The following is a 27587-nucleotide window of genomic DNA, read 5'->3' on the forward strand; positions in this document are numbered from 1 at the left end:
TGTAGAACTTGTTACAATGAAATACTGGAAACTATGAGTGGCCGTATAGGAAATAATTCAGACCGTCCTTACACAAACACCCATGAAACACAAACACATATGAAACGATACACACTCATTCATAGTACTGAAAACTCACATCCACATAGTGAAATGCTCGCATCGACACATATGGAACGCATTCACATATGAATGTTTTCACACATTCATACTACCAGGGGAGAATCTAGGTTCCCACTTTTGCGGGGGCTAAGCACTTGCTGTATTTCCATCTAAGCTAGGATTGTGGATTATGTGTCTTTTTATGCATGAAAGCATGTAACCCATGTCTTAACTATTGATTCTCCACAAGCCACACATACTGCAAGGTCAAAATGGCAAGAGGCCCTGAAATAGATTTTCGAATCGACACAGATAGCCTACTATTAAGGCAATCGAGCAGATCAGATATTCGGTCAGGCCTATTTTACAACGTTTGATTTACAGTAGCCTATATATTGCATTGCAATCTGTATCACATCAGTGCCAAGCGTGTAAAACGGTGCACCCTGTTCATGTCACGGTCACTTGGTTTTGCATGTTCATCTCGCATATGTTGTAGCTGTGCTAAAACGACGAGGAAAAGCTAGACGGAAGAGGCAGGTGTTCGCCCCTCATTACTCGCCGTCAAAACCCCATCTGGAGAGGGGTGATGCCGCTGACTACCCGCCAACTGGGGAACAAACACTCGGAGAGAGACTGACAGAGCAAAATGAAATAGGACGCGGGGTGCGGGGGCGGATATCATTCCAGCCAATGCAACATGATGAAAGCCAGCTTTCCTTAGACAAGTGGAAATCAGAAGAGGGAAGGAGCGGAAACACTGCAGGGGTAACATAGCCGAAGTTTCGGAGATCATAACCAAAGGGCTGCGCTTTGGTTTGTGGGATATTTAGGGATTCAGTTTTAATGAAATGGATGAAGCCATCAGTGAATGCTCTATTTATGAAATATGTCATTCATTTTAGACATAATTTTCTACCTAAAGCGTTTTGAAATGTTATTCCTCATTCTTGTCCGAGGGGGTCGCTAAATACAAAACAATAGCCTAAAACAGATTGTTTGGGGTTTTCGTGATTCCTTGAGACTACATGTGGAGAAAATAAAAACATTTTCATAATGGGCCCGTTTATGCACTACGCAGTGACTGGACAGCAATTTAGGGTACACTGTGACCAGAGCGTGATAACCGGGTCTCAGGACAGAGCTCTTAATGGTCTATTTGTGCGTGCCGGAGCACCATGAACCGCACGAGAAGTTGTGGTTCCACTCCATTAGAACTGCTTTTGTTAACAGTGGGCCTAATTTACCCTAATGGGATTAGGATGCCTGGTATCTGTACCTTGATGAGAAGGCATATGCTTGCTTTCGAGGCACGATGTTTTTATATAAAAAAAAGGCTTTTATGGGGGTTTCATTTAGATTTTATCAACTTACATTATTTTACATTTTATTTTATCCCTTTTGTTTTGTCCCATTATGTTTCATCATGATGCATCCTTTATTTCTCCATGATGGAATATAGGCTGCTAAATAAATGAAGCTACAATTTGTATTAATGCTGGTTATCAATCAAACTTAGAGCAAACTTATATCAATTAGCTCCAGGAAGGAAACATGCGCCCCTCTCTCCCGCCCTTGTCATTATTTGGGAACTCCGCCCTCAGATTCTTTTAAACACGCCTCCACTTCGCTTTTTCTTCGCGCCATTGGCTGAAGAAGCTTGAGATCCCGCCCCCTTCACATACTTTTTGAATATATTTACATTTTAGAATCGCCAAGAAAACCAGCTGAACCACCAGCACCTTCCCCTCAACCACTTTACAGGGAAAGTGGGTGTGAATGTGTGTATCATAGTTTGGTATGTAATAAGCGACACGACCGATAATACACTGCTAAGACTGGTTGCCTGTGGACCTGCGGGTTCATGTCAGTTTGAAATCTTCAAGCAAGAGGAATACCAAGGAACAAGTCAGAAGGAGTAAACGATGGCATTTGTGACTGTTTGGAGCTGCTTGTCCCTATCCATAATACTCACATTCCTCGTGCGCTCCGGTAAGGATACCTTTTATTAATGACTTTGGTAACGTAACATCCGCGGGTTGTTCTGTGAGGTCACGGCAGACCTATTCGCTTGTCCTCGATTTCTTTCTATTGTTATGCTTGACGTTTCAAGTTTGAAGGTGTGTGTGTGTTTGACTGAAGACCAAATATTCACCCGAGGCTATTTTGTTCTGTCAGGTTTTAAAATAGGCTAATTTCAAAGCAGAGCGCTGGGACAGTTGACTGCACGTTCTACGCGCACTCTGCGGATCTTAGTCAATGCCAATATTGTGTTAGAGTAGCTTGCCAGCGTTAAAGTGACATAAGAAATCCGTACGTTGACAATGCATAAAAGAAGAATTGAAATTGTGGGAGGACTAGCAGACTGACATCTACCCGACAACACGTCCGTATTCCAGGAGACCCTCTAAAGCGAAAACAAAAGTAAAAGTCGCTCACATGTCTTACACCTTTAAAACCGTAAAACACGTGAGTGCATTTTAAATGCAATTATTTAATTGAGTAATAGAATAGGCCACAACTAAGTATCCACCCCTGTTTAACAGAACACATTAGGGTGCCTGTAAACGGACGTAGCCTTGATACATGGCGGTGAGTCCGCACGTAGCATTAATATCACAGGATAATGGCTAAATTTCAATAACACCCGCAGGAGAAGGCTACGCACTTGCCCGTGTCCAGAGACAATCGCAGTGCTGCTCTGCGTAATGTCACAGGCTATCCTATGTCACAACCTCGCACTGCCTGTTCCCTATGTGTCGTCAATGAACAATCAAAGTGAACCTGATACAGCCTATAGACTATCAATAAAATCGTTAGCGTGCCAAATCATCAGACCAACCCCGACGCCATTGTCTCTTGTCCCCTGTGTCTGCTTGGGATAGTCCTGTTCCCATGGGGACAGCCTATTTCATGCTTGCCATCCCATGGTAAGTGCATCTGCTGCGATCGGGGATTTGGATTAATATGACGTCTCTGAGACAACTTGCTCTTTTCCTGAACAGCTTTGGGTAGAACGCCATCTGTTTGAGGGAATAGAGACTCTGTAACAATGCCTATTAGTCACAAACAATTTTAGATGACATCAACTGAAATAATGATTTAAATCCTGTAGATGGTAAAAGTGTTTGATTGCTTTAAGAGGTAGCTCAGGAAATAACTTACTGCCTACCTATGTATCTGCTGATATCGGGTTTTGTATGAGGTGGTATATATTGTTTACGTCGAACAGAGCAGTGAAGGGGTTAAAGTCAGACCTGCGCGGTGCCGATGACGTCTCCTGTTGGAAGCACGGTACAGCGCTCCCTCCTTGCTAGTCTCCCTGTGACTGCACTCTGATAGCCTTCCTTACTCTCGCCCTGGCATTGATTCCTCCGAGTGTGTGTGCGTGTATGTGTGTGTGTATGTGTGTGTGTGCGTGTATGTGTGTGTGTTATAAAGGGAGAGTGGGGATTTAGTGCAAATGATTCATATGCATGTACGCGTTTTGCATTTATGCATGTTTGTCTAACTGGAGAGCTGTGTGTGTGTGTTGCTGCTTACAGTGCAGGGTTTTTACTGAGCTGCAGGCTGCCTCTGTTGGGGGCTGGTTGGTGATCACTGTCATTAATCTAACTGCTGACAGGGCCCAGGGAGTGGGGGTGGGGTGGGGGGAGGATGGAGAGAAGGGGGCCGAACGGCCGGGAGAGGAGAAGGAGGAGGGGAGAGTCTGACGGAAGGTGGGGGAACAGAGAAAAGGAGGAGAAACAAAGCTGGAGATGGAGGTTGAGGTGGAGGTGGAGATGGAGGGAAGGCGGGTTTGCGACAGCCCATCAATGAGCCAATCGACGAAGACTTTCTCGAACTAACGTGCACGTCTCATCTCTCTACACTAAAGCGAGACTCATCCAAAAACTAATTTCGAGTGGTGTGTCGGAGAGCGGGAGAGATGGATGTGCAAAAAAGAGAGAGAGAGAGAGATGGATGGCTAAAGTCACTGCACGGATGGATAGACTTGAGAGACAGAAGGTCAAAGTTGGCTAACCGTGGAGTAAATTAGAGGGAGAGAACGGAAAGGAGAGGAAGACGGAGAGAAGAAGGGGTGGATGGGGGGGGGGGTGGAGGAGGAGGAGGAGGTGCACAAGAAGGGCAAAGACTTAACAGCACGTGTCTGCTGGGCAGGCCTGAGGCACACACACACACACAGACATACACACACACACACACAGTCAGCGCTCTGTATAGACGGTTTGGCAGTGAGAGGTGGCTGATCTCGGACAGCTGCAGGCCAAACTGGCATCCTCCGAGTTGCTAATGCGACCAGCCCCGCCTCCGCCGCGGGCGGGTGGGCGGGCGCCACCGCTGCATCCACCGCCAAGCTGCTTCCTCCAGGCCGGCTGAGCCACCCGCCCCCACCACCCCCCACCACCCATCCCCACCACCCACCCACCCACCCACCCCCACCACCCACCCACCCGCCCCCACCCCCACCACCCACCCACCCCCACCACCCACCCATCCCCACCCTCCTTAAATCACTTCCATGTTTGTTTCTCTGACTGTGGGCAATGGCATCCATTCGTTTTATCCCTCTCTCATTATGCTTATAGGCCTCACCTCTGCTGGGACCATGCTGTTGGAAACTGACAGCCGTTGCGTGCCGTTAAAGAAAAGAAGTTTTGAATTTATCGCCGGGGAAAACACACGCACGCACGCAAACACACACACACATCGAAATGCAGAGGATAAATCAATGTTGTAGTAAGTCACAGACTCTTGAATAAGGGAATCATACACACACACACACACACACACACACTCTCAGATCGCTGACACAGTACACTAGAGTTTCCTTTTGAATTCAGCGGGAATGAGATTGCATACGCAAGAGCGCTAGACTGAGCCCAATTTGGTTTCTTGATGCTTGTCAGGTGGAGATTGCATCATGTCAGAGTAGGATTGCCTTCTTACTTTCTTCGACATTACACTGGAATCACTGCTTCCGCCTGGCACTTTGTTCTTTAATGCTCTGAAGAAGCCTTCACCATAAGCCAAGGTTTATCCTTTGATCCGAACCTCCAGGAGGATAATTCTCTACCCAAATAAAATAAAGTTGTCGACAATTTAATTAAAACGCGAGACCTCCGCTCGCACTCCTGCTCTCTCCAGTTCTACTGGCACAGAGTGCATCAGTCCCCCTGGTAAAGCCGAGCCAGCATGGAAATTTTTCTGTGTTGCATCCTTATTTTGTGATTTTCTCTCTTGTAGGGCGACATGATTGGAAAATCAAAACTTGGCAGCCGCTATGGGCATGCTCGACAACATGGGAAGGGCTGTGGAGGGCCATTTGTACACGGCCCAGCCCTGTTGGATTGAGGAGCATTTGATCTGCCGATTCAGCTAAAGGGGCTTTCAGAGAGTCCTCTGGCTCCCAGTACACAACCACCAGGAAATATTCAAACATAAACAAATGTATCACCTTTTGAAAGTTACAACTGATAGAGGGAGAGAGTTGAGTGTGGTGGGTTGATTTGATCCTTCCCAGAGTTTTATGATTCGATTACTCAAGTGGAATGGTTCTTAAGCTGCTTGTTTAGTGCTGGTGACAAGCCGTGTCATTTGTTGTATAATTCTCCACTGTTGTCTTGTCTCCCTGTGGCTGCCTACTGCTTTTAATGCTTTCGGTTTTACGAATCCAGTTCCAACTGAACCTTCCCAGGCTGTCAGTCCTTTTATATCAGGGTGGGGAGGAGAAGATCAGACGTGGAAGTATTGAGTCTCCCCGCAAGCGTCGCATGCCACCGCATGTTTCCTTGGACAGGAAACTTGATCTGTCCTCGGTGTTCAGATACGGAAGTGGGCTGACCCAAACGCACCAGACGACCCATGACAGCGTCGATGACTTGCTAGTTAGGAGGGTTATTTTGAAAAACGGTAATACTGGTGCCAGAAGCAGACATCACCTTGCGTATGACTATCTCCTAAGCTTCTCTCCAGACAGAGTTGTCCAACCTGGCTACTGGAGATCTAACTACCTGTTGATTTTCACTCCAAGCCCAGTTGTCACAAACAAGATTCAACTTGTGGACCAGGCCTTTCTTAGAATCAGGTGTTTGGGATTAGGGTTGGAAGGAAAATGTTAGAAGATAGTAGCCTTCCAGGAACAGGGTTGGGCAGTGCTTCACTATAGAGATTGATCATCATAACAGTGGTGCCTAACTGTCATTGAGTGTATAAATCAACAACTGGAAAACAGTTTTAACAAACTTTACACATTTTCATGTTTGAAGGAAAACATGGACTTGGGAAGGTCACACCAGCTCCGGCCAAGCCTTCAGCCTGTCAATCATTCTCTTCCTCTGCTGATTGGTCTGTACGAGGTATCCCCTCCCCCTTCCTGTTCCCTTACAGTGACCTCGCAGTCCCCTGATGCAGCAGCTTTCATGGCAGCGACCCTTGGCTCTGTCTGTTTGCCCTCGCTGTTGAGACGGTGAAATCAGTAAACATCGATTCGCACTTCAGCCGTTGCCGGGTGCCGCGCATGGGGTGCTGCAGCAATGTGTTCTTTGAACGTGGGGCTCTCATGTGAAGCACTTCGAAAATTGAATTCAGCAGTGGAGAGTGTAAAAGAAGAGGGTGAGAGGAGGAGACAGAGAAAGGCTGAGAGGGAGAGAGAGAGGGAGAGACAGACACAGAGAGATAGAGAGAGAGAGAGAGGATCCTGAGATTGAAAAGTGATAGAGAGCAAAAGAGGTGAACATTCCCTTCCACGGGAAACACAGTTGCCATGGTGTAGAGTAAACCCCCCGTCCCCCACTGCCGGCCCCTGTGCTTGTTTAACACCCCCCCTCCGGCTGCCGTGACACCTGTCTCCGTGACTCCCGCTGGGCCGCGGCGCTATCACAGCGAGACGCCGGGGCCCCGGTAATACCGGTAGCGCCGGTGATTATCCCCATACTCAAGCACGGTTCTAGACCTCGCTCTCCTTGATTGGATGAGAGGAGTTGATTGAGCCCAAAGGCCAAGCGCCTCAAATGGAAGGGATGGGTCCAGTGTGTCTCTCCAGAGCCGGGGCTAATGCACACTCCCGTCCAGAAACCTGGCGAACGACCAGAGTGAATGGGCCGTGATGAGGTTCTCCTCTGGAGAGATAAAGGGAGTCGAGAGAGGTAGATTAGCCCAGCTGAGATAGCCTCGGCTGGGTCGAGACACGGTCCACCGGGCATCACTACGGGAAGCGTCTGATGAGAGGCGCCGGGGGTGAGAAGCTGCAGGGAGGGGCGGTGGCATCATGGGCTTGTGGCGTCTGAAATGCGGTTGGAAGACGCACTCGGCCCCATGTCTGTCTGTGGCCATGCATCAGGCGCTTGCTGTGTGACTGTATAGAGCTCTTTTCCACGCTGCGCAAAAACATCTGCAGTTCGGAAGATTGACAGCCCTTTCAAAGTCCAACCATTGCCACAACTGGAGAGAGAGAGAGAATTCTGCTGAGTGCGTCCGTAGTGAGCAGAGCAAGGAGAGGAGAGCTTTGAAGAGGTCACAGACCAGTGAAGCAGCCAGGAGTCAGAAAGAGAGAGAGAGACTCCAACAAACGAGTGAATGATGGAGGGGCTGGGAGTTAAGAGCGGAGGGGTGGAGGAAGATGAGGGATAGTGAGCGGCCTGCAGCTCAACCAAGCCAGTCGGAGAGCCCGGAGAAAGGGAAGAAAGAGGGGAGCAAGAAAGGAGAGATTAGGGAGGGGGTGGTCAAGGGTAGACCACAGGCAACGCACTGTGAATCAGAGAGCGTTGGTGGGGAAAAAAGGAGTGCGATCGGGGCAGATGGATGAAAACACAGTGTTTAAGACGGAGGTGTGAAGATGACCACAAACTATGCTGCTCAGACTAGAGCAGATAAGGTGGTGATGGATGGAAGTCGTTCTACACACACACACACACACACACACACACCAACACGCGTTCACATACACACAGGCAAACGTATCCATCATTATTGTATACCTGTTTTGCAGGTCATGGACGGTGCTTTTACTCACAGAGAGAGTTCCGTGTTCATTTCGTCAAATAAAATGAGCAGCCATCACATTGCCTGTTATCCCCCCCCCCCCCGCACACTTTGTCTCTCTCCTTTTCATTCTTTCTTTCTTTGCCCGCTTGCACACAATTGATCGCATGCTAGTACTGGGCTCGCATGCTAACGCAACAAAGATCTTTTTGGCAACATCAGGGTAGTATTATCAGAAGAGAACGCACTGCATTGAAGCTTTGATGAGCTTCTCTTAATACACTTAATACCTCCAAATGTCACCTTTGCTGCTGACTCACTGTTATGATATGATAATGTGTATATGCCTGCTGGATGGACAGCGATGGTTATTCATTTTTCTCCCAAGGCAGTCTGCTCTTTTCAAGATGAAAGTAAGCTGATATGAAACTGTTTTTAATCACGTCAAGCAGAAATGTGATAATAGTTTTAATAACATGCCAATGAATTAAGTCTTTCAATGTTTTGAAGTCAGTCAGAGAGGGAAAAGGTGGGGAAAAGTTTATGAAATGCTAATTGTTTTTAGCTATGAGCGATTTGGTTACATAATACCAATTATTTGTTCATCTGAACAGTCCTATACAGCCTTTGAGGAATGAGCAAATCAGATGAATGCCAGATTTACTGATAAGGACCAACACCAACAGATCAAACAGACAAGATTGGCCAATACAACCTTGGATAGATGCCAGTGAAATGTTGACGCAATGCAAAAATCGACTTCAATCTCCAACCCTTTTTAACCATTATTCCTTTACATAATACACACCCTCCTTCTCTCTCTCTCTCTCTCTCTCTCTCTCTCTCTCTCTCTCTCTCTCTTGCTCGCTCTCTGACAACAGCATCAGTGGTGAGCTTTGATCCGCTTCATTAGTCAACTGTAAACAACTATTAATTAGAGGCAATTAATTAACAACGCATGAAAACAATCCTGGGAAAGTTAGCCACTCTTAAGACCGCCAAGTGTTCAAGGAGGAAGAGAGAGGGAGGGAGAGGAGATTTGAGGGAGTTGTCGAGGGGGTCTTAGCGTGGAGGCAGAGACTGGTGGTGGTGTTTGGGAGCGTGAGGGGGGTTTGGCTGGATGGGGGATTTACTGAGATGATTCGCTGGGCTCCCTTTGAGATTCATAAGGTCATCCAATTCTTCCGAGCCCTTTCAGTGGACAAAACAGAAGCGGGTTAGGGCTGCCAGCGGTGGGCGAAGGAGAACCGGTCAAATTGGATCGGCGGCACAGATAGGAAGCATTGACTGCACTTCACAATGCTCTCTTCCCTTTCGCCCCAACCCCTCTCCCCTCAGTGCGAGTACGACAGTCACGCTCAGCGCTGTGTAAACCATCCACGAAAAACCTTGACGGGTGAATGTGGATCACGCTGGAAAAAGGGGAAAACGGCGATAGAAGAGGCGGTGACGCCATCCTGGCGTGTCGGCGCTGCCTCCTCTTGTACGCCAGTCGATCGAAGTGCGGCCCATCCCCTATGGATGCAGCTTTGCTCGACTGCAGCCTCTCACGGCTGCAGCGCGGGCGTCTGCAGATGGTAGGCTGATATCGCCATGTCCATCTGCAGGGGAGAATAATGTTATCATGGGCTGCAGATGGGGCCTGTCCATCCCAACTCTCCCCGACTCGGCTGGAAAGGGAGGAGGAGGCCAGGAGAGCCAGCCAGACAGCTCCTCAGTCAGTCACCACCCTGACTGCCAACTAGCCAGCCAGCCACTCTGCTAGCTAGTCAGCCAGTAAAACCATTGAGTCCTTCAGCCTGCCCGCCTGCCAGCTGGCCATTCAGCCGGCCGATGATACTGACCGTGTTTGACGTTCAAGCCTAAGGCTAGGCTGTAAGGTGGGATTGGCAGCGAGGGCGACTGAGACATTGCTTTCCGACGTCAGGGAGTGGGGTTCAGCTTGTGGAAACTGAAAAGAAACAGTGGGAGCAGAGTGGGAGCCGAAATGGGTCGATGCACTCTTAAGGTTCAAACCCAGTGTTTGTCCTTGTTGGTTTCTCCTGTGGTCAGCTGGCGGGGTGTAGCGATCTCTGGTCTTTATGACGCCATTTAGAATACCCCTCCCCCCCTCCTCCACACACACGCGCACACATACACACACACATTCTGAAGTTGATCAATGCAGCCCCTGGGTTTCATCCAGCAGAGTTTGAGAGACACTGTTTTTTGTCCATGTGTGGTTGTTAGTGTGGAATGTCAGTGGTTGAAATCCTATCTGACCAGCTTGAAAGACTTCAGCCTGACTTAATCATTGCAACAAATGATCCAAATGACCTCACAACCCTATCTAATCTACTGTCTCCACAGGCCCTTGCTATTACACCATAGTGACAAATACGTATTCTTCCACTACCTGTGGAACTGTGGTTTGTAATCCTACTTTTGACGCAAAACATATGTTGGTTTTGATTTGGTGTTTAACAAATTGCAGGTCCCTCTCAACTTGAAAATAGCTTACTGTAACCTCTATGTCCTTCCTACGAATTCTCCCTACTTGTTTATGCAATTAAAACATTTGCCGTGGCAATAGATTGCAATGTTGTTGTGGGGAAAGAGATTTATGGGCTTACAAAGAAAATTAAAAACAAACATAAAACACAGGTAATTAAAAACCAGGTTGATCCCAAAAGGGATGGGGGGTATATAAATATAAATTATTCCTTGCTGTATTGACGCACATGCAATATGGTGTGCACACGCACACACACACACAGCACACACATCCTGAACAGACCTTTGGATTTGGTCAAACACTTGCTGCAGTGCGTTTGGGTAGTGGATGGGCTGTTTCTTCTCCCAGAATCACTCACATGTCAGGTTCTATAGAAGCTTCCAGATCTGTTCCAGGGACACATAGAAGATGAATGATGAACACACCTGGTGCACTTACGCACACACACACACGCACACACACACACACACACACACACCTGGTGCACTTACACACACACACACACACACACACACATACCTGGTGCACTTACACACACACACACACACACCTGGTGCACTTACACACACACACACACCAATACAGACAGGCACCCATACACTTGTGCATACTGTGTACAAACACACACACACACGCACACAGTACACACCTACACACATCTGTCTGTTGTGTTTACGCTCCTCTGCTCCCAGATGGTTGTGTTGGTAGTTTGGCATACCTCTAAGTTCCCTTTGTCCTCACTCACAACCTGAGATTTCTCTTTTGATGTCTGTGACTCTGTGCCTTTCAAACTACCTGTCTATCCTTTGTGATCCCTTTCTCTTTTTCCCCTCTTGTCATTTTCCCCCTCCTCCTGTTCAAACCCTCCCTTTCATCCCCTCCTCCCATCCCTCCTTCCTGCCCTCAGCGGGAACCTGGTACGAGAACCTGGTAGTGATTAATTGGTGTTGTGTGTGTACTCACCATGGACCCTGGGAGGGTTTATTACCATCCCTCCATCCACCCCCCCACTGCCAGCCCATCTCCCACCCAGCCGTGCTCTTAAACGACAGTAGCCATGCTCACACACACTCCACTTCCCCCTGCATCTGGGGGCGACGTGCGGATTGAGCGAGCACAATGGCCACCTCGGAGCCAGGCGAGTGGGAGAGAGAGCGCAAGGGAGAGGGAGGGAGGGAGGGAGGGAGGGAGGGGGAGAAACCGACAGAGGGGAGGGGGGGGGAGGGGGGAGAGAGGGAGGGGGAGAAACTGGGAGGGAGGGAGGGAGGGGGAGAAACTGGGAGGGAGGGAGGGAGGGAGGGGGAGAAACAGGGAGGGGGGGAGGGGAACCGACAGAGACCAGGGAGGGAGGGAGGGAAGTAGAGAAAGAGAGGGGTACCGATTTTCACGGGAGGGGACGTTTAGATCCTTAAAAGCTCGCTGCCTGGTGATGGATCTGTTGGCGAGCAGCTGCAGCCCTGCCTCCCAGCCCCCCAGCCCCCTCCCAACCCCCCAGCCCCCTCCCAGCCCCCTCCCAGCCCCCTCCCAGCCCCCTCCCAGCCCCCCAGCCCCAGCCTCCCTCCCAAACCTTTGCCCCAGGCTGTGGGGATGTGCGTCAGGCCCAGGTGTGGAGAGGGAGAGGGAGGGAGGGGGATAGGGACAGAGAGAGTGAGAAGAGAGACACAGAGAGACACAGAGAGAGACAGAGAGAGAGACAGAGAGAGAGACAGAGAGAGAGACAGAGAGAGAGACAGAGAGAGAGACAGAGAGAGAGAGAGAGAGACTGATAGAGACAGAGAGAGGCAGACATTACACTGGGCCCAGTTGGCCAGCTGGAACGCAATTCTATTGCTTTTTCAAGGCATTTGCATAGACAAAATGTTTTTTTTTTTCTCGCGCTCTTTCTCTCTGTCTCTTCGTTTATCTACCTGCTATCCTTTCCATTCCACCATTATTGCTTTGTTCAATCTCCTCCTACGCTCTCTCCTTTGGTCGAACTATCTCCTCATCTTTCCTTCTTTCCTCACCTTGCTCTCTGTTGGTTACCATCCCCCCCCCCCCCTTTCCCGCTCTTGCTCTCGCTCTCTTTGCTCCGCAATGCTAGCTTTCCTTCCCCATCTCTCTCGCTCTGGGCTTGCTGAAGTGTGCACTTTGCTTATGTGCTGTGCTGCACTTCTGGAAATGAACGTTTTTCTTCTCCTCCACGTTCATATTTTAGACCCCCTCTGACTTCCTCCATCCCTTTCCTCCTTTCATCTCCTCCTGTGGTTCCATCTTCCCACCCACACACGGCGAACAACATCCCTACTCTCTACCTCACCCCCCCCCCCTTTCTGCCCTCTGCATCTCTCTCCCTGGCTTCTCTCTCTCTTTTCTGTCTCTCCATTTTTCTCTTTTTCACTCTCCCCCGCCGGTCTAACTCCCCTCCCTCCTATGTTCCCCTCCTCACAGCTCTTGCCCCCCCCCCCTCTCAACAACCCTTTTTGCCCATCGCCCCCAAAGTCTCGTTGAAAGTGGACGGAAAGCTCCTTTTTTTTTCCCCTCTTCCTTGAGCCTTGAGAAGTTTAGCCTCGTTTATAAACATTCATTTTTAATTTGCTCATTTTTCTCTGCAGGCCAAACCAAGATGATGTAGAAGGAGTTGGGATGGAGGTGTGGGGGGGTGCGCTGTAGGATCTTATTAACCCACTCCCGGTATTCTGCTCTCTCTGCCGTTTCATCTCTTCTCGACTTTCTCTCCTCTCCTCTCTTCCTTCCATTTTCATTTAACCGTGTTTATCTTTTTATCTCTTATATATCGCCGTCCGTCTATGGCGCTCCCGTCTTGTCACGTGGGCTGTGTGTGTGTGCTGTGTGTGTGTGTGCTGTGTGTGTGCGTGTGTGTGTTCCTTAAGGACCTCAGAGATATGATGCTCGCCTCGTCTGTTATTCCCCTCACACGTGCGGGCGCACACACACACACATGCATCATTGTGCCGCTGCGGTTATCATGCGGAACACATACCGTGTACGGGGAGAAGGGGGGGGGGGGGCGGTGCGTGTGCAGACGACGACACCTATACGCTGTGTGTACAGTGTAGTAAATACCTGCGTTCCTGGGAGTATGCACACGCATCATACACACACACACACACATTAACACCCTATGTGTGTGCTCAGCTCTGGGCTGTACAATCCTTAATCTACATTCCTTCATATACATTTTGTTCACTGGGAAAACGCGCACACACACACACACACACACACACGCACACACTCATCTGACAATGCTTGTGAGCGGGGAGTTCCATTAAAACGAAGTTGTGAGCAGCAGTAAAGGGGCGGAGTCAGCGAGGCGCTCAGAGCTAAGGTCATGACGAGCACACGGCGTGTGGCACACTCACATCCACCCCTGTGATGGACCGCAGGTGGGAACAAACCCTCTCTGTCGTGGATCCAGACTGATCTGTAACTGACAACAAGGATCCATGAACCAATTCATGTACTCACATTTTCTTATTCACACATGTCTGTGTATGTATATTTACATGAAGTCATTTAGCAGACGCTCTTATCTAGAGTGACTTACAGTAAGTATAGGGACATCCCCCCTAGGCAAGTAGGGTGAAGTGCCTTGCCCAAGGACACAACTTCATTTTGCACGGCGGGGGAATCGATCCGGCATCCTTCTGATTACTAGCCCGACTCCCTCACCGCTCAGCCATCTGACTCCTCGACTCCTCGTAAATGTGTGTGTGTGTGTGCGCAGTGTGTGTGCAAAGCTGCAGTCCAGGGCTATCCAGAAGGTGTCACTGGTGTTGGGAACACACTGTCCATGCCAGACACTGGATCTAGCAGACCTTCACACTTTGAGACAGCGCTAATGTTCCACAGCGCGCCCACACACGGACCACACACACACACACACACATGGACCACACACACACACATGAAAACACACACACGGACCACACACACACACGCTCACACACATGAAGAACACACACACACACACGCTCACACACATGAAGAACACACACACACACACGGACCACACACACACACACACATGAAGAACACACACACGGACCACACACACACATGCTCACACATACTCCTTAGTCCATGTTCTTGTTTCTGTCCTGGACGTTCAGTTCAGGCCTCCACTCCCATCCTCCCACTCATGAGCCCACATGCATGCAGGGTGGCAGTTTAGTGGATGGATAAACAGCTTGGAGATGAGCTGTCCCAGTGGACAGGCTGAGGGAGAGAAGACAAACGGTTTAGTGCTACCTCCTTCCCTTCCCTCCTTTCCCCTCGACTCTCCCCTACAAAGTCTGCTCTCCTTCTCGTTTGTCCCCCCCCCCCCACCTATCTGTTATTTATCTCTCTCCCTCCTTCAGCACATCCATGGGGGGGAGGGGGGGAGCACGACGGCCCAGCACAGGGAGAACCCAAGCCACTGTCAGGAATCGGAAACACGTCGGGCAGCTTTAGATTAATCTCCTTAATTGCGCTTGTGAAAATTTGGGTTGTGACACACTTGTTATTGCTTTGTGTTATTAATAAAAGAGCAAAAGGAACGAGGGATGGAGGAGAGATGGAGGGAGGGAGGGAGGGAGGTGAGGGAAGGGGATAGAATCAATATGGAAGCTTAGAAGGAAATTAAAACTGGCGAGGGGACAGTGTGGGACAGGCTTTGGAAGCTGTTATTAGCTGCTCGATTTAATGACTGGTATTTTACTGGTCGGAACAGGCCGACACAATGGGCAGTAATTGGTTCTGCGATTGGACCCTGGTTGCAGTTTCCTTATTTAAAACAAAGCTGTTTCGGATCCCAGCACAATGGTGAAGAAAGATGAGTAATCAAGGCAGTGAAAGGACAGATTTCTTTTTTGTTCTTTATTTCTCTCTGTTACCCCTAGCTCTCCCTGTCTTTCTCTGTATGTCTTAGTATCTTTATCACTCTGAATGACTTCATTCACAGAAGGACAAAGGACAGTTGATTAAAAGAGAAAACCCTGGTACATTTGCATGTGTGTGTGTGTGTGTGTGCACGTGTGTGTGTGCACGTGTGTGTGTGCACGTGTTTCTATCCAGGTAGCAGATCAGCTTGTTGATACACCTATACTTGCATATTACAACTGCTACATAGTGTAAATAGTAAGTAATAAATAAGGGAAGGTTGAATCAAACCAGCAGACACACACTCACACACACCAATCACCCCCAGCCCCACTATCGTTGTTTGATAGATTGATAGATTCAAATTGTATCACTGTATTTCTTTTTGCTTCGGTTATTCAATATTTACATTTAACGAACGAACCATTCGCCAGTGACACTCTTTCAATTACATTGCACATCTCCTTGTGTAAACATTGCGTGTTGAGGAAATGTGATTCTGTAATAACTGCATCTCCAGGACCGATGACAGGAGTGTAGAGTGCGAAGCGGGAGGAGGAGAGATGAGAGTTTCAACGAGAGTCGGCGTCGCGTAGCCTACCTTACGTTTGATCACGTCTCCCCAACTTGGTCCCCTTCACCACCCCCCAACCCTCATTAAACCATGACGAACAAGACTCCAGAAAGGATGACGATGACTTCATGCTATTCTGAGATGGATCAGAAGAAAAGCACGACCAAAGGAACGACGCACGTGCGCCCACCACACACACACACACACACACACATCCTGCTCAAGTTTCATTCTTACGTTTGTGCACGTAACTGTTTTGTCATTCTGTCTCGCATACAAAACTGCAGACACACAAACTCACACACACACACACACAACACCGATGGTTGTTAAAAGGGACATGATAATGAGTATGGATCCGACGTGCCGCAAATTCATCTTGGCTGCTGTGGAAGTGACCCACTTTATTTGAAGTGGAGAAACATCACTTATTATCCATATTTATCACCATTAGGACTTAACACTCTGCTGTTGAACACACACACCCTTATCCAAGCCTGGGGACCCCACACACACACACACACACACACACACAAACACCCTTAGGGTAGGAGGGGAGGAAAACTACTCGTGTGCCAGGGGGCGTCTGATGAGGGTAAGAAAGGAGGAAGACGGAGAGGACTGAGTGTTGACTAAGAACTTCCAGAGAAAGGACAGAATGGTGTATATTAGACACAAAAATGGAAGAAGAAGAAAAAATATACAAAAAAAAGAGAAAACCAAGAGATTGGAGTTGATCCACAGGGCAGTGCGATTAGAATCTCCAGATCATAATTACTCAGAGAGAGCGAGGGAGGGAGAGAGAGCTAGAGAACGTGTCAGAGGGCGTGCATTGTGGGGAATAACAGCCTTAACCTGAGGAGGCGGGTTCAACCGAGAACATCAGGAGACAGCGAAGGAGGGTGAGAGAATGAGGAAAATTGGAGGATGGAGGGTGAGAAGGGGGGGGGGCAGGGGGTGGTGGGGGGATAAAGGGATTAATCGAATCAGATGTAATCCTAGCGGTGATATTAGTGTGAGTTATTTTGGGGGGCCAGAGAGGGAAAAGGGAAGTGGATTATATCTCTAAATCATTTTAATGATGATTCCCCTTCACTATTAAACCTCAGCCAACAGGCCAAACAAACAGGATAATTAGAGAAGATGAGGAAATGGGAGTTGGTCTCGTTGAAGCTCATCTACTGAGTGGAGGAACAGGAAGACATTCAGACACAACGGCAATGGCTTTCATTAGCCGAAAAATTCATCACGCCGGGAGAACAAAGTTTCTTCGCTTCTCGCTTCCAACCTAATTGAAACGAGGCAGGAAATGAAAAGTTGAACACAGACCCAGGTGTGACCTGTAGGAGGGCGGCAGTGATGATGATGATGGTGATGATGATGGTGATGATGATGATGATGAAGACAAGAACGAGGTGGTGCAGGAACTAGACGTGTTCAAACCGGCTGCAGAGTCAGGCTTCAATGTCTCGCTCTGACCTCCCCTCAGGGGACAAAGCTCTGCACGTCATGTGGGTGTGCCTCTCGACACACAATACAGCCATGTACAGACGCTCCCATAAGATGTGTGTGTACCCAGTATATGGCCGAGTGAATCAATGTACATGGATATACACAGCAGATGCTGTATATATCTTTACCTCTGATCTGAAAAGGCCGACCGGCGGTCAAACTGAGCGGGAGAGCGAAGGGGCGTCTGTGGTGCGTTGTGTGTGTTTGCGGTGGACAAAGAGAAGGAATCAGTATAGGTGAGTGCAGATATGAGGATCCCAATGGAGCTGGGAAACCTTCTGTGAAGAGACGGTACAATAGAGATAGTACAAGAGAGAGAGGGGGTGGGGGGGTGGGAGGGGAACAGGTGTATGTATGTGTGGCTGCGGCAGAGATGCTGGATAACTGCCGTGACCCGCTGCCCTGAGAAGTGTCGCAACACTGGCCCCTTGGCTGTCTCATCAGCAGGGCTGCCACACATGGACACACACACACACACACACACAGGTTAAACAAGACAGCAACAGTATTTCTCTTGCTCTCTCTGTCTCTGTCTCTCTCTCTGTGTGTCTCTCTCTCTCTGTGTCTCTCTCTCTGTCTCTCTCTCTCTCTCTCTCGCACACACACTCAGGAGTAATCCAGCCATGACCCAGAGGATATGCAGGGAATTCACCTCAGACACCCTTCTCCTTTCTGTCTTTCTCTCTTTCACTCTCCTCTCTCTCTCGTGCGTCTGTCTATCACTCTCTATCCGTCTTTCTCTCTTTCACTCTCGTCTCTCTTTCTCATGTATCTGTCTATCTCTCTCCATCTTTCTCTCCTTCACACTGTCTGTCTCCCTCCTTTTTGAGTTTATTTCTCTCTACTCCAAATCCTCATCTCCATATTCATCACAAGTCATCTGAGACTGCGATGTGGCTGGTTGGCTGACAGGCCTGCCGACTGATTGGACGGCTGGATGATTGGCTGGTTGTGTGTTTGGGAAAGAAAGCTATCAGAAATAAACCTGCAGCAGCAACGACTTGCAGAACGGAGAGAGGCCATTTCAGTTTCCAATGTAGCGTGCAGTCACAAAAGTGTGTGTGTGTGTTTGTGTGTGTGTGTGTGTGTGTGTGGAAAGTTTAAAAGGGGGTTTGGAGGGCCGATTCAGGTCACATAGTAGTTGAATGCAGGCCAACTGTTGGAACACCCCTAGCATGGGGATTGTAGGGGTTTTTATAGTGTCAACCTCTTTCACTTTCAGACTGACACTGTAAATGCGGTTTCGTGGTACAACGGCAAGAATGAGAATTTAAAACTGAAAAATAGAAAAAATACAAACAAATAAGGGAACAAATTAGAGAAGGAGATGTGAATGGGGGTGAGAGTGAGGATGAAAAGGAGGTCATAGAAAGAGTGCTTTAAATCCTTTCATTCTTAGTTTGAGCTGTACCCGTGATGCAATGGAAGGCAATGTGTTTTGGCGGGGGTGTTTTAAAGAGTGGTTTAGAAGTAGTTCTCTCTCTCTCTCCCTTTTTCTTTTTGAAACTGGTGCCACCCGCATAGCTGAAAGGCATCAACAGTCCAGCCCTTGATCAAAGAAACAATGTCTCACTAAGGTGGTATGAACACACACACACACACACACACCAGGTTAGGGCAAGTCTGATGTCAGTGAATGACTCGTTGAAGCCTGAAGTATAACATATTCCTTATCAACCCCGTTGAACCAGTTCTGTTCATCACTCACCAGGTACTGCTACGCACAAACGCAGTATTCACACACAGCGCACACACACGGCACACAGTCAAGAATGTAGTTATTACGTGTATTTTACTCTTATATTTACTGTATGTACAATATTATTTTGTATATCATTTTTCTCTTACTGAGTCAAATAGCCCAAAATGTCCAACACCTCTTTCGCCTGTTCTTTCCATCCTCACCCCTCCCTTCCACTTAACCTCCTGTCTTCTCTCCATATTTGTTCTCTTCCACCTGTTTGTTCTCTCTGTTCTTTCACTCACTGGATCCATCTCTCAGGGTATCTGAAGACAGGGCGCATGTAGTCAATTATGCTCCCTGTTAACGAGGCTGATAAATCTAATTGCTCTCTCAGCTCACAACGGCTGCTTTCTCTCGGCCCACTGGAAGGGCATCACTCCTTCGCTCCCTCCCTCCATCTGTCTAAGCCCCTCTCTCTCTCTCTCTCTCTCTGCATCTCTGTCTCTCTCTGTCTCTCTCTCTCTCTGTCTCTCTCTCTCTCTCTCTCTCTCTCTCTCTCTCTCTGTCTCTCTCTCTCTCTCTCTCTCTCTCCATTCTACATTCGCCATTTTCCTCTCTTTTTCCTTTCTCCCCCGAATTTCCCTTTTCAGCTCTCTGCATGTCTGTCATTTCTACCCCTCTCTTCATCTTTGTGTCCACTCCTACCTCTCCAGCCATCTGTCTCTCCATCCACCCACTTCCACTCTCTCTCTCTCTCTCTCTCTCTCTCTCTCTCTCTCTCTCTTTCTCATTCCATCCCTCTCTATGTTCTCCTTCCCTTTCTCCTCACACTACCCCCCCCCCCCTCCCTCTGTCTGTGCGGTCAGTGTGGATGAGTGTGGGACGGGAGGTGGAAGGTTGAGAGCTGAGGGTTGGATTGGCTGTTTGGGATGGAGACTATGGATTGGCTGTTAATCGGTGCCTGAGGCCTGGTGACGAGGTCACACATTGCTGCTGGAGTTGGAGTGGATGATTGAGCGCAGACGTACTCTTTCTGGGAACACAAATACACACTCGCACACAAACCTACGCAAACACTCGTACAGGGGTTTGAACACGCGTACACCGGGGAGTGCAAACACAAGCACACACGCCCATGCAAACTCACACTTCACACAACCATGTCAAACACTTTTATAGAAACAGCCCAAAACAACCTTTACGGTGTATTAATGTGATGTCAACAATTTTCAGACCCCCCTTGGTGTTGAAATGTGTTTTGTACAAACTGCTGGCTCTGATAGACCCTCTAGTGTTTGGACCCGTGTCTGTGTAGGTGTGTGCTTGGTGTGTGTGTGTGTGTGTGTCCGTGCGCCGTGTTTCTGCTCGGTGATCAGCTGACTTCTCGGATCTCGGCTGGAGGCGCCGTCCGTCTCGGAGGACTGTGATTGGCTCAGCAGGGAGAGATGAGCTCGAGGTAGATGAGGTGGAAATGAACTAGACTCAAAGCTACTCTCTCTTACTCACACACACACACACACACACACCGACACACACACACACGTGCGGACAAAGCCACAACCCTCGCACATTCACGTTGAAACTCAAAACACACAAAGCATGATGACTCATACAAACACACACACACACCTAGACGCGCACCATTCAGAGTTCCTGTGGTCTCCTCTTCATCTCGGTAGGCGATGTTTGGGAGGGTGGGCCAGGGCAGGCATGATTAGGTAATGATTACGCTGGTAGTTTGAGCTTCATGGAGCGGCGAGGTGGTTTAGATGCGGGACGGGCCAATCACCAGCAGCCCACGCTGAGTGCAGGTTACCGGCCCCGCTTCTGATTGGCCAGAGCACACACAGGTTGTGTGTGTGTGTGGGGTGTGTAGAATGTTTGTGCTTGTAGGTATGTGTTAGGACTGTATGTTATTGAGTTAATTGCAGATGGTGGATAGGACTGGTTCTGCGTATGTGTGGGGACATGCTGTTATAACAACAGCTGAATACAAGAATTCAACCACATCATGCCAGATTGAATAGCCCTAGTCCTAACGCCATGGTCTAGGTCCTAGTCATAACCTAGATCCTCCCCTATCGCTAGATGTGTCATGTCACTCAAGCAACTCCATGGCTACTTCATTGTTTTTATGCTTTTCTATCCGACACCGCACAGAAACCCTCCCCGCTCATTGGAAAATTCGGAGCGCCAACTCGATATCGAGAAGAATGATGATTTCTCAAGTTTCCGCGAATTTACGGCAGCTCTTATAGATTGTTAGTGTGCTGTTTCAGCGGCGGAATGAATGTATGTACTCAGTTCATAACCTATGCCACGCTATGACAGGTAATCAGTAGCTCGCCCCGACGCTCCATTTGGGCGACTGATCACCGCATAAAAAGCCCTGTAACGGTGATTTGTGCTATCTATAAAAACGAGGGAGCGGAGAAAGGGATGAGGGGGTGGCGGGGGGGCCGTGGAGGAGGGTGCGGACATGAGGATATTTCACGGGGGGTTTAGGGTTGGCGGTCGGAGGTGTGCTAATCGAAGGGTGGGTGGTGTCTGGGCGGAGGAAGGACTGATGCGTGTCTCCTAGTGGGGGCGAACGGAGGGAACGGGGCCTCAGCCCGTCGGAGATGATGACTGACGGCTGTGAAGGCCAATCAATAAAGGGCCACAGTACGCCCCTGTCAGGCAGATGGCAAATTGGAGAGCAGCGTGACACTGAGACAAATGGACACAATCAGATCTACAGAGAGATGAGCATTGCGTTGTGGGCGACACCCAAACACACAAACAGACTCACACACACGCACACGCACATACAAATAAGCAGATTTTTCTCTAGAGGGCTGATTGACAAAGCAAAAACAGTGAGACAGATGGAGTAGAAAGGGAGAGAGAGAGCAGGAGGAAAAGGGAGAGCGACTGTGATGCTCAGACCCCTACCTTAAAATCTGTTTGTTCTGTGACTAATGTTCTCTCCCTCTTCTCCTTCTGTCGATCTCTCTCTGTCTCTCTGTCTCTGTGTCTCTCGGTCTCTGTCTCTGTCTCTCTTGCTCTTGCTCTTGCTCTTGCTCTTGCTCTTGCTCTTGTTCTCTCTCTCTCTCTCTCTCTCTCTTTCCATCTTTCTCTCACTCGCACTCGTCTTTGCAATTGCACATTAATTTTTCAGTGTCAATCTGGCTGGTGCCCTTAGCTTGTCTCCTCACCTCCCTCTCTCCTCTCATCTCACGAGGAACTTTTTCATTCCCCTTTACTTTTCTTCCCTTCCTTCGCAAGCGCTTGTTTGTTTTCTTTCCCTGCGAGGCTTTGGTCAGTGTATGTGTGTGTGTGTGTGTGTTTGGGAAGCACCATTTGTCTCCTTTGTTCTCGAGAGCAGGAAGATAAATATAATTAGACAAATGAAATAGCTACGTTCTCTTTATCTCTCCTCTTGCCTCTGCGCAAAGCCACCTCATTCATCTCTTGCTCGCTCGCTCATCCTCTCTCTCACCCTCCTTGCCCTTCCTGCCCCCCCCCCCCCCCCCCCCCGCCCCTCCATCTCTCTCGCCTGACGTTTTTTCCATTTCCGGTGTGAAAGTTACCGTTTGAATAAACATATTTATCCTGCCTAATAGCATACATCCTTGCAGACCCTGATTTAGCGCTGCTTCCTTATCTGGTACAAACATACTTTGCTCCCGCTCTCTCTCTCTGTCTCTTTGGCTTTCTCGTTCCGCCTACCTCTCTGCCCCTTCAGACACCCTCAGTGCATCACAAAAGCATTCCTAAACAACTGCTGGGCTTGTACGACTTGCTATGATAACTTTGACATTTTTTGCCATTACACCAAGAACATTGTATAATGCCTATTCTATCAGATTGTTTCATATAGAATCCGCCTTGAATTCTTCTGAAACTCAGAAGGTTCTTTAGTTTTTTTAAATATATATACATATATATATATTTTTTTTTTTTCTCTATGTATTTCTCAAAGGAGATCATCATCTTGTTGCACAGTGTCAATAGCTTGGTTTTTGTATTGAATCATTTTTGACCATGAAAACACAAAGGATTAAATATCAGCAAAAGACGAGTAAATCTTTAGCTTTAACCCCAGCCACAGAACACAAAAATGATGTTTGAGAATTATATATGTATTCTATATTTGTTTGATAACTGTGGGTCAGTTAACGTTTTGTTGATGGCAAAATCTTGACAATGTCACATGAAAGCCTTAAAAGATGAACTTTTTTTCTGAATGAATCCAAAAGTAATACTGAAATCAATTTGAAACCCTATTCAAAACGTTCAAGAATGATAGTGATGGTGCAATAGGTCTGGAACAGTAAATTGCTTTCCCAATCTGTACATTCAAGCCCATAACAAAGATAACTTTTGTCAGGAAGTGGAGTGTCAGTTGATAGTGACAGTTGCTGCAGAACAATTCTGGAGGCTTGCCAGAAGGCAGTGGGTGGATTGAAACCCATCATCATTATTGACTTCAAAAATATCTCCCAGACATTGCAAAAAGTCACTCTCTCAGAACAAGCCACTCAGCCATGTCTCTTAAACAGGGTTGAATTCTCTCTCTAAACAGAAACCATGTCATGTGTCTGCACACCTGATCTAAAGGCAGCTAGGGATGGCTATGTTAGTTTGTCCTTTGTTTATAGCTGACCTGGCACCAACAATGTGTCAAGAAAATTTATTTCACAAATGTTTCTATATTCTTGTCAGAAGCTCCTATTTTGGTCGGTGTCTGTGTGTGCCTATGTTTCAGATGTGTGTGTGTGTTCTACAAGTATGCGTGGATGTGTGTTTGGCAATTGTAAGGACGAAATCTCTTAACAGGCATACCGGACAGGGGCACGACGATTAGAAAAGGGTTTTACTCGGTTTTATTAGCAACGACGTCGGATCATGCCACCGATCCACAACAGAGTGGCTAGCATGAATGAGAAAGAGACATTATATACATGAGCTGGATAGTACAGATATAGTAACCACCAAAACATGTCGTTGAACGGTACACATTCCACAACTTAATGCACAGGGAAAACAACACACAGGTGATGTGGTCTTAACTCAGTGTTTATACTGTTTTCTGCATGTTGCTCTTTCCAAAGGTGAAAGTGCCCATTCTCCAATCTATATGTGCAATGTTGTTACGGGAAATGACATCACGTGTGACTGCGTGGTTAAAAAAAAGTGTGTGCGTGTACATAGGAGTGTGTGTGTCTTTGTATTTGCCTGTGAATGCTTGTTTGAATGCATTGCTTCCTTGTATGTCAAAATGTCCAATATGATCGCACTCACCATATTAGTGAGTTTGGCTAAGCCTGCAGTAAGTGTGTGTGTGTGTGTGTGTGTGTGTGTGCGCGTGTGCCAGTCAGCTTAAAGTCAAGTGTGGAGAGTGTCTGTGATTGTTTGTCAAACTGTCTGTTAAGATTAGCGTCTTTGTGCACGTCTTTACCCAGTGTATAAACGTGCGTCTGTGTGTGTCTGTGTGTATCTGTGCGTGTCTCTCTTTTCTGAGCATCAACCTGTCTAATCCTGGCTACAAGTAACTGTGTGTGTGTGTGTGTGTGTATGCATGCTAAAATGTGTGTCTGTGACATGCTGACACCAGCTCACCAGGTAGGCAGATTTGGGCAAGGAGCCACACTTGTCTAGGGGCAGATGAGTCACACGTCAACCGTCCGTGGTCGCTAGGCAGCGATTGGCTGGCTTTCGCCCAACGGCGTTAGAAATCGGGTCCTTGGTTTCCTGTTTGAATATTTAATGGCAGTCTGTATGCTAATAGCTCTGTGTAATTACCCCTTCCCTCCTCTTACCATTAGTCAGGCTAGCCAGGGCTGGTTTGCCAGTGTTATTTTGAGATGTTATTAATGGTAATTCTCATTGCCACAAACATCTTTTGCTGTCACTGTCACACTCTCGCTCCGTCTTGTGATATCCATCTTGCGCTTTCTCTTGGATTCTGTCTGTTTCTCGCTCATTTGTTCGCTCACTCACTCACTCACTCACTCACTCACTCTCTCTGTCCCTCTCCATTTTTCTTTCTCTCCATCTCCTTCTTACCTCTACCTCCTTATTACTAATTACTCACACACATTCACTCTCTGTCTCTCTTTCTCTGTCTTTCTCTCTCTCTCTCTCCTCTCTCTCTCTCTCTCTCTCTCTCTCTCTCTCTCTCTGTCTCTCTGTCTCTCTCTCTCTGTCTGTCTCTCTATCCCACACACACTCTTACTGTCTCACTCCACCACTCTTTTCTTTTCTTTGACTGGCCACCTCTTTTTTACCATTCTTCCTTCTTCCCTTATATTTGGCTGGATTTCCCCTTTGCAAACGTGGTATTGTAGCCTATACTGCTTCGTCCATGGCTCCTTCAGTCCCTCTCTCGTCTCCTTCACCCCTGCGGCCTAATCACACTTCTCCTTTTCTCTGTCTCTCCTTTAGAAACCTTCTGGATGTGTTCCGGAGAGTTTTAGCCACACTGAAAATACGATTGTGTCCACGTCTTCATCCTCTCTCCTATCCCTCTATTTCTTTCTCCCACTCATCCTCTCGCCACCTCACTGACTGAGCCTCAATCTCCGACGGGCTTTATTGGTATGACATTCATGGTGGCAAAGCCCTTTATCCGTCCTGGGATCCCTATCTCATTCTGTTTCTACCTGCCCTCTTCCCCTCTCTCTCTCTCTCTCTCTCTCTCTCTCTCTCTCTCTCTCTCTCTCTCTCTCTCTCTCTCTGTTGTCTCACACACACTCTCAAAGACATCACAACACGCGCCCCCACTCTCAAACACATGCGCACACACACACTCCCCAACGATACACAACACACACTTTTCATTCCTGTAATTTGAGTGTTATTCCTTTGCAGGGATGCACTCAAAACTCTCCACACTATGAGATTCATCTGGCACCTTCCATTCACTCTGCTGACCTCACCTCTCCTCTTCATCTCCCCACCCCTCTCGCCATTTCGGTCCTTCTCTTTTCTCTCTTTAACCATCACACCCTCCCAGCATGCTCAGGTTACATCCGAGCCTCAGTCAAAATAAAGAGACTGTGTCAAGTAAAGAAAGGAAGAAGATGAAGTAAAGGACAGGATGAGAAAAAGAAAGACAGGGGCCGTAAGAGGATCAGGGGGCGCAGTGTCCTTTCCTTTCTCTCCCCTCTCCTCCCTCTCCTCTTCCTCCCCTCCCACTCCTCTTCCTCTCCTCCCTTCTTCTCGCTTTTGCATCTCTCCAGGGAGAAACACTTTAGAACTGCACGGAAATCAATCGCTCCCCTTTTGTCCCCTCCACTCCTCCCTTTTACTCCCCCCCACCTCTGTCCTTCTCTACTCCCTCCCCCCCCCCCCCCCCGCCAGGCCTTTTCAAAGCATCATAAAAGGAGCGTCTCCTTTGCATCCCTCTCTCATCGTTCCATAGTGAGTCTGACCATATTTGAAGGTACTGCACGCACCAGCCAAAGGAACCCCAGCCCACCCCAACCACCACCACCCCCTCCCCCCCCCCCCCCCCCCCCCGGCAAGGCGTCAGCTTTATGCATGCATATGAGACGATGTTTGCCCTCCAATCCCCGCCAACCCTCTGCCATCTCGCCTCAGCGCAGACTGCTAATCTAATCCAGCGTTCTGTTTAAATGGCAGAGTTAACCCCCGGCTCACCTCCAACTCTGGCTGATGCGGGGGGGGGTTGGGGGGGGTGGTGGAGTAGGGGGGGGGCTCATGCCCGTCCGCGCGCAGAAAGGTTGTCTGAGAGGACACTGGGGTGGTGTCGACGGCGAGGTGAGGAGGTCCTCTTCCAGAGCGTGGGCTGCTTCGGCGGGGCTGAGAGAGAGACGGAGAGGAACGCACGGGGGAAAAGAAACCGAGATGAATGAAGGTGCAAATTGGTCCGAAAGCACCTGTATGAATATTTGAACATCGACGATGAAGCGTGTGTTGTTGTGTTTTTCCAGGCGGGTGCTTGGTCTCCTTCTGCACCCCCGAGATCATTGCATAATTAAGATTCTAGAAGAGCTCGCTCAGTTGAGCAGGCCGGCTGTTTTTTTCCTGCCATTGTCACAGTTACATTTTTTATTCCAAAAAGGACCCCAACTCGCTTTTGTGTTTCACTGGGCTTTGATGTCTGCATTTCCTCTTTTCCTACTCCGCCGTTCTGTTTTCTCCTTTGTAGCTTTGTATCAAGGCCCCTCTTTCTCTCTTTCTTTCTCTCTTTCTTTCTTTCTTTCTGTCTCTCTCTCTCTCTCTCTCTCTCTCTCTCTCTCTCTCTCTCTCTCTCTCTCTCTCTCTCTCTCTCTCTCTCTCTCTCTCTCTCTCATCCCGCTCTCCCTCTTCTCCAGCTCTTTCTTTGTCGCTCGTCCCCTGGAGTCATATCCACTCCTCTCCCCTGG

General features: G+C 48.4%; 1 protein-coding gene across 1 annotated transcript in view; it reads left to right on the plus strand.

The window, feature by feature from the left end:
- Window positions 1–1844: 1844 nt before the first annotated feature.
- cadm4 (cell adhesion molecule 4) overlaps window positions 1845–27587 on the plus strand; it is an 83525-nt gene continuing 57782 nt past the window's right edge. Inside the window, exon 1 of the mRNA XM_084670802.1 lies at window positions 1845–2094. Coding sequence (XP_084526928.1) covers window positions 2028–2094 — 67 coding nt within the window. The 5' untranslated portion in view covers window positions 1845–2027. The remainder of the gene's footprint in view (window positions 2095–27587) is intronic.

This window comes from Hypomesus nipponensis, chromosome 2 (genome assembly GCF_054491055.1).
Source record: "Hypomesus nipponensis isolate SF chromosome 2, ASM5449105v1, whole genome shotgun sequence".
NCBI classification, from domain to species: domain Eukaryota; kingdom Metazoa; phylum Chordata; class Actinopteri; order Osmeriformes; family Osmeridae; genus Hypomesus; species Hypomesus nipponensis.